General features: G+C 39.4%; 1 protein-coding gene across 8 annotated transcripts in view; it reads left to right on the top strand.

Moving 5' to 3' along the window:
- diaph2 (diaphanous-related formin 2) overlaps window positions 1-13,144 on the top strand; it is a 202,415-nt gene that overhangs the window by 74,862 nt on the left and 114,409 nt on the right. For 7 of the 8 annotated variants that reach the window (XM_077608608.1, XM_077608614.1, XM_077608610.1 and 4 more), the window contains 6 exons: window positions 60-178; window positions 396-460; window positions 1,559-1,663; window positions 4,407-4,469; window positions 6,312-6,677; window positions 8,626-8,740. In XM_077608608.1, the coding sequence (XP_077464734.1) occupies window positions 60-178; window positions 396-460; window positions 1,559-1,663; window positions 4,407-4,469; window positions 6,312-6,677; window positions 8,626-8,740 (833 nt within the window). The remainder of the gene's footprint in view (window positions 1-59; window positions 179-395; window positions 461-1,558; window positions 1,664-4,406; window positions 4,470-6,311; window positions 6,678-8,625; window positions 8,741-13,144) is intronic. The other variant, XM_077608613.1, reaches the window with a different exon arrangement.

Genomic DNA, 13,144 nt, shown 5'->3' on the forward strand with positions numbered 1-13,144 from the left:
AGTCCTGTCGATGTGGTGTCTATCATACATTGCTTATGATTGTTCTTCTTTATGCTCAGGCCGCAGTACTACAAGGTGATTGAAGAATGCATATCCCAGGTGGTCCTCCATCGAAACGGGATGGACCCCGACTTTGGCTACAGTCGACGATTAGATGTGGACTTCACCCATCTGATTGGTATTCTTTCCTTTTCGTTGCATGTTTTCATTTTTAGAGAGCATTTATTTAGCATTATTAAGCTGGAGATACACAGGAAAACCTATTTAAAGCAGAAATAAATAAGGCAACAAGTTATTTGAGAAAGAATGGTACCAGATAAGGAATAATGATATACAATAAAAAAGGGTTTGAGGCATTCATTGGGCGTGTGTGTGTGTGCACTTCTCATTTGCAGATCAGTGTGTGGACAAATCCAAAGTAGAAGAGAGCGAACAGAAAGCTGCCGAGTACTCCAAAAAGGTAAGGCATTAATCACTTCAACAGGGCCCTTGCTTGGCCAAGTCCTATCAGGAAAGTCTTTTTGTTCCACACTGCTCCCAGACAAGCTATAGATTTTCCATGCTTTAATCAATACCTGGCTGCGACGCTACATGATCCGTATCAGCATTACAAGAATCAATGGCGGGGCTCTGATTTGTGCACAGTACTAAGCCGCACTTACATTTTGTGCAGGTGTTTTGATGCGTCTTTGCTCCGAGAGACGCCTCCTTAATGCACATTTCATTACTAGTAAAGTAGAAATCGACGACAATAAGTTTTGTTACATTGGACGGCTTCCAATTTGTTTTACAGCTCAAATGAAGTTGGACCTGTTAAAAAAATGAATAAATCAATTCTAAACAGAATACAATTATTTGCAAATCAGACTCCTTTATTTAATAGAATATACCCAAAAAAACACTTTAATCTTCAACTTGATGATCCATATGTTTTTTAGCTAATAATAAATAACTTTAAAGGTGACAAAATAGGCAGTAAAAGAATCCTCATCAAATATATACCGCCAATTTCGAACTATTGGTTGCACCTGAGTATAAGTTGGACCGGCCAAAGAATACACAATGAAGAGGGGATAAAACAAGTAATTGTCACTGTAATGTAATTTTTTGGGGAGGGCAAACAATGAAAAAAGTGTGACTTATACTTATATAAAACTTTGGCCCATATTGTAAGAAAATTTCGAATTAATGTAAGGTGAGGTCACAAGTTAAGCATACTCTTAAATTAGTTTTTGGGGAGGGTAATTTTCTTCGACGTTGCATTGCAAGAGCCCAGTTCTTTGCACCCTGCTGGGCTGGTGAAGTTATTACACTGACATGTCTTGGTATTATGCAAAGGTTAAAACCATCAACATGTATGAAAGCAAAGTCTGAAACAAAGATAAAGGACAACAGGACTCCCGGGTGATGAAGACCATGAATAGAATGCCTTGGATTTTGGTGTCTGTTGATGTGCCCCGAGGCCACTCTCCAGAGACGCCCCGCCGTTCGCCATCCTTCGCCTCCTTGTTTTGATCATTGTGCACACGTTGACATGTTTGTGTCCTCTTTCTTGCAGTTTGACGAAGAGTTCAGTGCACGACAGGAGGCTCAAGCTGAGTCTCAAAAGAAAGAGGAGAGAATCAAAGAGTTGGAGGGGAGGATCCACACCTTAGAGTCTCAGGTAAATCCTACAAAAAAAAGACAACTCACAAGCCGTGTGGAGCTTTTTGAAACTCTTACAGATGCTCTCTAAGTGGATGTGGGAGCATTTCATTTAATAATAGGCCAATCTTCTTAAGTCGAAGCTCTTAATGTGGCTGAATGCCGCTATTGAAGCTTTTCCTCTGTAATTCTATCATCTTGGAGGTGGATAGCATTTCTTTTTAAGCAACTTTGAAAACATTTCTCCCTAAGCCAAACCTTTCATTCTGAGCGCCAAAAAAAATGTTCTCATTTTAACACAATTGAAAACGTTTTAGGAGTGTCTTTAGAGAACAAAAGAAAAAGTAATGGAATATAATGTAAATCAATATTGAAGGATGAAAGCATGACACCCATAGTGCCAAATTGCCGAAGCACTCTCACATCATTATTACTGCCTTCCACCTTTTCATTGTGATGATGTTATTACAATCTAAAGTTTCTCGATTTAACAAACACAAGGTTCATGAAAGTCTTATTATCCAATCTCACTTATTTTCACAATGATGTGTCTTTTAGTTTAAAAAAATGCAACAAGAACATTTGAACTCACTTTTTGGAGCACACAAATTTAAGTCTAATACCCAGAGAAAACCTACACAAGCTTGGAAAATAAGATATTGGAACCATGAACTTAATAGTGAACAAATTCCACTTCAATGTACATTTATATATATAAAAGTATAGTTTCATTGTGCAAATTACCATCTCCATCCATTCAAATGAGGGAAGCAAAAGAAAATAATGTCTCTTCAAAGGTCCATAAATATCCATGTTCATTTGGAAGTTAGTTTAATTATGCAATAGCAGTAACAGCCAACCAAGTGCCGTTTTTGATCTTCTGCGGGTTAGGATTTAATCCTATCTCAAGCGGTGAACACAACAGCACCCTCTCTGATGATTGCAAGCGTGTTCTGCCGCCTCATCCGCTGCCGACACGGCGCGGTAAAAGCCATCAACGTTGCAAGCGTGCAGCATTTAAATCATACATTTGCCTCTTTCTATCAAAGCCAGCCCACCATCACAGGCAGTTTTATTTTTCATTATATATTTCTTTTTCAGGAATAAAGTGCAATCTACACTAACGCTAACCTTTCATCCTAAGAGGGCGCCTGTCAGATATTAAAACGCATGCATGCACGGGTCTCCTTGTTTGCCACAACCAGACACATTTAATGAGCAACGGTACACCAGGAACTTTGGCATTGTAACAAGTAGCCTGTTTGATGTGCCTTTTTGATTATCCCTCAATTGAGTGGAGAAGTGCCCATGCTTATAAACATCAACAAAGGGACACAGGAAACACAACAAGTGGGGGAATCGTGCGTCCTTCGCTGAGCCGTTTGCTCTTAGGAGAAGGAAGCTTTTCACTGCAATTGGGTTGGAGCAGGAATGAATAATGTAGTAGTGCAGTGGTACGCAGCGGAATTCTGCACCATCCCATTAATAGCTTTTAACAAGCTGACAGACTCGGAGTTGACCTCAATCGGCCCCCGGGAGGAGCTGGCGGTCCACAGCGGTTAAACCCCCCCATCACCCCGTACATTTCTACAAATCTGTATGGTGCATGATCTTAAAAAAAAATCTCTTTACTAAATGAATCTCTTTTGTTCATCAGTTGCTCGTTTCCAAACAGAATACGCTTGCAAAGTCAACATTTTTAATTGGTTTTAAGTGGTCCAACTATAATTTAAGTTCCTCAAATGCTTTCGGTAGAAACCATACTTGAAATAAATGACCTGCGTCTTTGGTAGTTAGGTGTCAATCCCCGAGCTCCCTTTTTCCCTATTAAAGGCAGGATGTAGCTGTCTTTATAACACTGACTCATGTTTCTGTTCGTCTCCTTTAAGTGATCAAATATAGAATTGCTTTCTGTGTGCTTTGATTTGGCATTGAAGCTTGTCCTTTGCATGACTATCTGTTGCTAAAGGCTGCTTGTCTTGCGGTGTCGTCCCTGAAAATGAAAGTAAAACCGGAGGAGGTTAATTTATATACATTTTTCCAATGTGTGTTTAAACAATACAACTTGGACAACATCCTAGGGATCACACAGGACACGTCGCCAAGACTGTTTCTCAGATAGCCTAGGAAAGCCTCCAGTTCCCCTGGATGAAGTGGCTGGAGAAAGGTTAGCCTAGGTTTTCCCGCTGAAGCTCTTAAATCTGCTGCCATAACACCCAACCCTGCATAGCAGGAGGCTAGTTGTTGGATCCCTCGGCATTACTGTCTAAGGTGTACACCTTCAAACAAAGTAATGTACATTAATTGAATGAATGTATTTCAGTCTCCTAAGAACATGGACATTTTCCAAAGTGAAAAAAACAACTGAAGAAAATAGTAAATGGGAGATGTGTTTTGAAGGTGGATGCCTGCATCTTAGGGGTGATTTTCCTTTGAGGTACTATAGATGACATGATGTATTGCATCTTGTTTTAAAGCCTAAGGACACACTGCCTCTTGCACATCAAACACCCTCATTGAGGCAAAATTGGCATGCGATACACTGGTATTGTTTAAGACCCATACTCTTTGGCTCTGCTCGCTTTGTCTGCTCTGTGTGCTGTCCTATACATGCCCCTCCTATGAAGCGTACGATTCATTCTTTGTCTCTCTAACCCTCCTTTCCAACTGTGTCTCTTTGCTTCCCTATGTTTGTGGTGTGCCTATGGCCTATGTGTTTCTTTGTGTGTGTGTGTGTGTGTGTGTGTGTTGGGTATCAACAGTTAACTATAGAAAGTGACAAGCTCAAAGAGGCTCAGAGACTCATCAGGGAATCTGAAGCCAAGGTGGGTGTACTCCCTGCATATGTGACTTTTAAACATCTGAGAAATGGCCAACCTTTGATTTCCTATTTGCACACATGCATTGAAGAAAATGTACCACGGGTGAGATTGCACAAATACAGGATGAGGAAATCCAGGATCAACACAAAAATGCGTCTAAATCTGATTAGCAATTTCTTGGATTAATTGGTCACACGTTTTTCGAGCCAGAATGGAAAGGTGCGGTGTAATCAAGCCAGGTGTGGAGGTTTGGAATTAGTAAAAGAGCATGGCGTTCTCAAGAAGTCGACGTAGTTGTTCACAGAACGAGTGCTGGGATAATAAAAACCTTTAATAGGTATTTGACAAAAAAATCTTTATTAGTACTGCAACATAACACTAGGCTTGAAAGTAATGAGACCAAATGAATGGATATAAAGATGATTGAAGTTAAAAAGGAAGGTTATTGTGTGAAGTGGTAATGTTTATTTTTATTTTTTTGTAGTTTACTCTGGATTTTTATTTTGTTATTATATTCCTTCTGTCGTGATGGTGTGCCACAGGTGGCTTCTCGAGAGAACAGCTCTTCCTCAAGTCATGATTCTGTGCTCTCCCAGCATTGCCCACAGGGAACCACTCATGACTAACTTGTTCTTTTGTAACGGCAACAAGCTTCAGTCGCCGCACTCTTGCTTGATAATATCCCCAGTGTGTTTGAAGTCCGATGGCCCGATTAGCTTTGCAGGAACTAGAAAACAAAAGACACGCTGTAACAAACAATGGTTATGGAGTCTGTCTGTGTGGTTTATGGGGGTTTTCAGTCCTAAAGTCAAATAGTCCTATAAGTTGACAAATGAAAAATGCTGCATGCTAAGGAAAAGAAACCTGCTTTTCTATCCCACATGGATATACATTTATTGGCACCATTTGGAAAACTTCTCACGAGAGGACTGTTGAACCCCCTCTTTTTTAAAGATGTAAATAGTGCTGTCAATAAACCTACATTTAATGGCAGACTTAACACGCTGTAATGCTTTTGTCTTTCCTGGTTGTTGAGTGCACTTTTCATAAGTAATCACGTCCCCTTCGAATTGAATATCAGTGATGAGATTGGAACATAGGATTTAATTACATAGTATTCAGAGTTCATTAGTTGCCACAGTAACCTCCTCATTGAATCTACAGTGTCCAGAACACTTCTATATGAGCTCACCATCAATATGGATACCAGGCGCACTCTTAATTTGCCAGTTAATTTCCTTCCATTTGCCTATATTAGCACTGAAAGGGGAAATGGGCCACAGAGGATTTGAGATTGACAGACACATAATTGTCAAATCTGTATTGACAACGAAATGAGCTCTTTTAGCTCTGGTAAACAATCAGTCGTGGTGTAATAAATCACACTCTTTAAAAAAGACGCCAATCACATTCTAAGCAATTGGAATCGGGTGACTTAGTGATGCGGTCAGGAGGGCGAATTGATCTGGGCAATGCACTCGTCTAATAAGCTGAGAAGCTCACACTACGGCCATGTTTGGGTGTCTATAATTGCCATATTTGCATTTTCTTTTCATTTCCTAGAGGTATTTTGCCTCAGACTAGCTGTGTTTGTGTGATGAAAGTGACAGTGGAGGTATGCTTAGGGACTGTTAGCTCTTCTCTGTCACAGCTGCAGTAGTGATGTCCTGTAATTGTATATTTTAAGGGGACATAGGCAGAGATAAAGGCTTCGTTTGGCAAAGCAAACAAAGATCTAAGTCTTTAAATCTTTTTGGCAACGCAATAATACATCAGAGCACGTAACGGGAACATTTTTGGCAACTTGGAAAAAAATAAATCACGGACACCAATGTTTTCTTACAGATTGCAGCAGGCCCAGGTGTGCCCGGAGCGCCACCTCCACCACAACCTAAGGGCGCCCCGGCACCCCCTCCACCACCTCCGCCACCGCTCCCACCGGGCGGCTGTCCACCGCCACCTCCACCACCTCTACCTGGCCATTCCGCTGGTCCCCCACCTCCTCCGCCACCCCCTCCTCCTCCAGGAGGGGGGCCTCCACCTCCGCCACCCCCGCCAGGTTGTGGACCACCACCACCTCCGCCGTTTTTCGGGGGCCCAGGTGGGCCTCCGCCACCTCCCCCGATCCCGGTCCTCAAGTTGCCATATGGGCTTGAGCCCAAGAAGGTTTACAAGCCTGAATCAGTGATGAAGAGAGTTAACTGGAATAAGGTATGTTGAGGCTATTATAAAGATTTAACAAAAAATAACTATGCAACTTGGTAGTTAGATGGTGGTCAACTTTGTAAGCAAAAATAATGTTATTACAATAACTATTATCATAGGGATTCTTCAAGGTGCGAATGAGTTCCATTCCTGCACTAGTGACATATCCCGCTTATGTCAAAATACTTCCTATTAAAAAACTGAAATATATTGAAAATAATAAAAAGAAGCTAAACTTACCATTACTGCTTAGAGGTGGTTTGGGAAAAAGCAGAGGACGCCGTGACAGCCTTGTGCAACGACTATAGCAAACATAAAACTCCTTTTGGTGTAAAATTGGCAGATTGAAGCAACATTACAAGGAAAAAGTCACAAGTTCCATTTTTTTGACGATACTCTGCCATTGTTAACTTCCTCTGGCATTACTTCTATGTTCTCAACTTTAGGTCAGTGTCACGCTGTATAAGACACTCATTTTTCCGACTATGTTGCATTCTGTTGACCTTTTTAAAAAAATATGTATGCAAATATATGTCGGTTGCTTATAAATACAGTACACTAACAAGAGGATAGTTATTTATGGGCACAAAGAAATAGACCAATAGCAATTTTTTATCCTCCCGTATAAAGTTTCAGTAATACATGATCATGTCACTATGATTACTCTATGTTCAGAAATAGTGTGTATTCAAACATATTAGATTTATATTGTTGGTAGAATAGTTTTCTTCACTTGCACAGCATTAGTAGATACAGTAGTAAAAGTAACAAAGCAACTGACATCATACTGCACATTATTTAAATACTTCAATATATTGCTTTTTGCATTTATTTTTATTTTCTTTACATTTACAATTTTGCATCCTGGCTCAGTAAATTGCAGTGCGCTGGAACTGATTTACCAGTCACATCTAAGAGGAAGCATACAAATATCATGAGAAACATTTCAGGTCAAAGTACAATTCAAGGCTCAATTATATTTTGAATTGAAGCAAAAATGTGTAATGCATTCAAGTCAGTACAAGCAGAGTCATGTACTAATCTTTATAGCATTGAAGTGACTAACGGAATGGATGGAATATTTATTAGTTCAATATATGAGGGTCATATTGAACATCAAAAGTCATTTGTAATGCCGAGACATTTCACAGATGCCATTTAGATAAATACACATTTCTTTTGACTTTTTATGTTCACCTAAACTCATAAAATTTGTGATTAACGTGTATTTCTGTAGTAAAAGAACTACTATTTCGGCACTTTTTGTTTTTCCCACTAGCCTCTATTTTCATCAATATTGTAACACCATATTTTCAAGAGCAGTTTCGTCGTGATATGACCCTTTGGGCAAAAAGTATCAGCGCACCTATGCTGGAAAAAACATAAACATTAGCAAGATAAAATACCTTGAAATAAAAGGACTGTGACTTTTTTTGTCAGGGTATGATATTGACTTATTTTTCTTGTTTTTGCACTGCTTAATGAATACATTTTAACACATACATTCTTTCAAGACAAACAGTCTTTGTTATCAGCAAGAAATACATTATTTTTTAGATATTTGGGAATTTCATAAGGTAAGATAAAAGCTTGTTATACAGATGTTTGACAAGGGTATATATATTAAGATAATTGTCCAAATATAATTTATCATTTTATTTTTCATCCCTACTGTGGTAGTAAAAATGGATTATCAACTCATCACTTCAGTTCTCAATATATATGCAATATTTGCATAAACCATTGCAGCGTAGTAAATTGAATTTGCATTAATGCAACAACATCACTTATCAATTGAATTTTGCTACTGAAAATCCAGATCATAAAACAAGAGCATTTGTGCGTGTCTGTGTGACTACACAGAAGAGTCACGCAGTATCTAGCAACATCTTTTTGAGTGACACTTCTTGTGCCTTCTGATTGGCTTGATAATGGAATCCTTGTGTCACTTTAGATAGTGCCCCAGGAAATGGCAGAGAATTGCATCTGGATCAAAGTAAAAGAGGAGAAGTTTGAAAATCTCGACATGTTTGCTCAGCTCTCCCACTGTTTCTCGTCACAAAGTAAAGGTAAGAAAATATATACCATCTCGCCTACAGTCCCCAATACACAACACACCCCTTCCTTAATTTATTTCCCCCTGTAACCGTTCAGCCTAAACATGACAAACCTCCCACATTTCACGACACTTTCTTCTCCTGAAATATCAATTTCAGCAGTCTCTGATTTCACTTCATTCTTACCTTTGTGCCAGTTAATTATCGCAATGCTCCCGCAACATGGTGTTAATGTAATGAGCACATTGTATTTGCTCTTTGTAGCTGAAACTCTAGTTTTTCTGATCAGCGTTTTGTGTGGGTGTACAAAAGGGAAAAGTTTGACCCGTGAGTTGCTATGCTTGGTTTGTTTCTTCCCTTTTCCAGTCCACCAAACCATTCCTCCATTGGATTAGTGATTTTTTTTCATTCTTGGATTTTTCTTGTCCAGTTTGTTTCAGCAAGGCTTCCTAACTGTCTGATGAATAACTCACAAACTCTACAGAGACGCTCTATGTATGGAATTGTGTATCTGGAAAGAGTTTACCCTCATTGCAATGTTGTGTGTGATTCCTCCTTTGACTGTGTGCACTGGGGTGTGTTTGTGCTTGTGTGTGTATGCAGTTCATTCCACTAATTTTAACACCAGTGGAGAGAGAAGTTCAAGCCCTGTCAAGTTCTGAGCAGTCAAATGTGAGCTTTGTCAGACTATGCGAACATAACTAGACCCAATCCTTTATTTAGCCTTGGCAATACACCAAAATACACTAAAGGCGTTCTTTCAGCCTCCAGGTTTTCAAACCAATCCAATCTGTCTTTCCCTGTACATTTGTGAAATATATAGACATTTAGCCTCAATGCCCACAGGGTAATTTCCTGACATAATACAGATGAAAAGTGAAAAGAGTGGATCGGGGCTTAATAAGGTGTCAGGGACAAGACCACCGGTCATACCTCACTTGACATCAACAACAACAAAAAAAGGTCTCTTCAATTTCTTCAATTGACTCTTGACTCTTCATATGTTGATATGGTTTTTCCATTTCATTTGAAAGTCCTTTTAAGGTTTTGACAGAACCTTAAACAAGAAAAAAATAAATACATAAAAACTGACACAAACCCAAGGAGTTGGGGAATTTTTCAATTTCTTAATGTAATTCTACATTAATTTACCTTTTTAAATTATTCATTAAAACCCACAAACTCTCCCTTGGCGCTTTAAAATAAATAAATAAATAAATAGCAGTTCTATACATAGGCCATATTCCGGCTGGCTTGGTAAGCATTTACAATCCAGCATTTCCCCTGGGTGTTTTGCTGGATACTTTACTGTATCCCTATCAATTACACCTGCAGCAAGCTCTCATGCCTGGATTTTTTTTTTTTTTTTTTTTTAAACAACCTGATTATTTATTATTCAATAGAATAAAAATCAAGTTGAAAACAAAAGAAAGTGAGTGAGAAAACCTATTGGATCCTAAAATTGATGGCATTAATGCCCAATCATCATAGGCTGCTGTGTCTTGCAAAGGATGAGGCAAGCAGGTGGAAATGCATTCCCGTCAGAGCTGCCCCCAGTTAATGGTGTAAAAAAGCATCTGTTGAAGCCGCATTTCGAAGGGTTACAACACAATAGAATCAGAAAAGCACAACAACCTTCCTTTCTTGTGAAATAGAAGTCTGTAAACTGACAAAGATAAAACTAATGTCATTTTTGTCTTTCACATTTAATGAGCAGATGTGATCCCGTTTGTTCATCTAAACCACGGGTGTCAAACCGGTCCTCAAAGGGCCGCAGTGGGTGCAGATTTTCATTCCAACTCAACTAGAGGATACCTTTTGCAAGTGTAATCAGTTAATTAAAGTCAGGTGCTACTTTTAGAAGACACCTGATTGTTCCAACCGATCCAGTGCCGACATTTTAACCAAAGACCAGGACCCACTGCGGCCCTCGGCGGAATCGGTTTGACACCCCTGATCTAAACCATCAAAATCTATCATTTTTCGAGCACACCGGCAAACCACGTAAGGAATTATTTTAGACATTAAAGTCCATGACAGTACATTTGGTAATTATTTATATGTTGTTGTTTTTTCAAGTCGTTACACAATTTAATGTAGTTTCATCACTAACGATGCTGCATTTCCAAAAATTTTGCATTCTGTGTTTTCTACTTCATATCTCAGTAGACTAACCCATATGGTACTCTGTTTGTAAGCATGGGAAATCCAATGTCTGTTTTTGTAACTCTTGACATTATTCAGTGCTCAAGATCCACAATCTTACGACACATTATCACAGCTACACATCTCTTTTGGCCCTCATCTTTTCAAAATGAATACAACACACGGAATGTTCTTTTAGAGCAACCAGGCCGTGGCTTATTGAAGTCGTACTACTCAGTCACTACTTGCTTTCGTTATTCTTTTCTTCTTCCAAACCACTATTGCTTTTCTTCTTAACACCCTTCTTCATCATTGACCGCACCCCTCCAACCCCCCACACCCCTCTGGTTTGGCTTGGCTTTATCAATCAGTGGATTTTGCCTTTGTGCGCCTCTCGGGATCAAATCAGATTCACTCCAGGATTGAACGCATGTTGCCATGGCCCACTGCATTTGAAAGGCAATCCATTCAGCTGGAACTTTTGCTCTTCAATTTAGAATCAGATGGATGCTGGTAAACTTTCCAGACCCCCAAAAACGTTTCTTCCGTTCCGTGGCCTCACAATCAACTATTGATGGAAAAGGATCCCTTATACACTAGTCTGAATCTATTGAATTGAAATGCCTCATGTATTCATTATACCTATTTGGCAATAATGAATATTGATTACATACAAGCTTTTAAGGATGGCGGTAAGGTTGTAGCCATAAATACGTTCCATCAGACTTTAAGCCTTCATTATGGGGCTCGTTGATGTTGCGAGGCACATTTTATCCTCTCCTCCCTTCACCTAAAATGTTGCATAATTCATATAGGAGACCAGACTGTCCTTGTCAGATCACTTCTCATCTGCTTGAAATACTGGCTTTGGTTTGCTGGTCTTGCAGGAGGTCCGTCATGAAATGTGGTCATGTAAACAAGCAAATCTTTAGACATTGCCACAAGTTGGTTCATCAGAGGTTACCAAATCTGAGTTGTCGCTCCCGTCTTTCCCGTGGTTGGGTATTTCTTCTTATCCTCAAGCTCTACCCACACAGTGCCACCGCCAGACTGTTTATGTTCTTCCATTCTTCTTGCAAACATCATTAATCTGCTCCCACATAGCTGTAAATTCTCCAGACACTAAGCAGCTGTGTTCTCACACAGCCTCATGTAGTTCATTCATTGTTGAGTTTGGGAACTGGCACATTTATCGCTCTTTAGTTTACAGCCCACATTCTGACAATTACCCTCTTACAGCCATTAGGGTTGGCGATGATAAATCTAATCATTTTGGATCGTTAAAAACAAATGTGATCAAACATTCCCTATGAATAAGGTTATGCTGGTGTAGTGGCTGAATCTTGATTGCAGTGATGGATTGCACAACTTGGCCATCTTATATTGAGCTCAATTAATTAAGGCGTGACTAGTTTGCTGTCTAAACAGGCTGCCATTAGAATGGAAACAGGAAGTGACCATGTTCATTTCTTCGTAAATCACAAAAAAGTCAATTCAGGAAAATTGTGAATAAAGGACAGGCAAATAATGGTTACTTATTTCCTACTTTTTTCACTCAGTTTGTAGCCTAGATCTTAACAAAGCATCTTATTTATGGATTTAAACTTCATATTTTCTCATTAAAAGAAAACAAAAATATGACTTTCAGTCCGGATATTACAGTAATCTTTTTATACCCTGATTTGTAGCTGTTAAAATCTTGCGTCACAGGTGTGTTTTAACACTCACAATTGATGCGAGCATCGCCCCATGGTATGAGTTTATTTTCACAGTGGCACCCCCTTAAAAAAGAAAAAAAAAACACATACTGAACCTCAACAGTGGCACCAGCAAATCCTCAATCTGTTCTAGCACCGCTGTAATGACCCTGCCAGAATGGCAGTCACGATGAAATGGTTTTCGAGGGGTGGGTAAAATTGATCTCGGACCCGGCCTAATAAGCCTCCTAATAACTCTGTTAACATCAAGGCCAATCGTGCCACCAGATCAAACACACTCAAGCGTGGTATGAACCCCACACATGATGCTCAGTAACCTGACATTTGGGTTGTCGAATAAGAAACAGCCCACCAGTCAGTTGACAAATGCTTTTCCTCACAAAATGCAGCGGTAATAGTCACTTGTATATATTCATCCTGTTAAACCTTTATTCAGTAATATCATGAGTTGTTTAAGTGCCGTCTTCCATGAACAACAACAGAAGCTTTACATTGTCATAAAATAATAGTGTAATGTACATGTAATGCTTTTTAACTACTACATTGACAGCAG

This window comes from Stigmatopora argus, chromosome 9 (assembly GCF_051989625.1).
Source record: "Stigmatopora argus isolate UIUO_Sarg chromosome 9, RoL_Sarg_1.0, whole genome shotgun sequence".
Classification (NCBI taxonomy): Eukaryota; Metazoa; Chordata; class Actinopteri; order Syngnathiformes; family Syngnathidae; genus Stigmatopora; species Stigmatopora argus.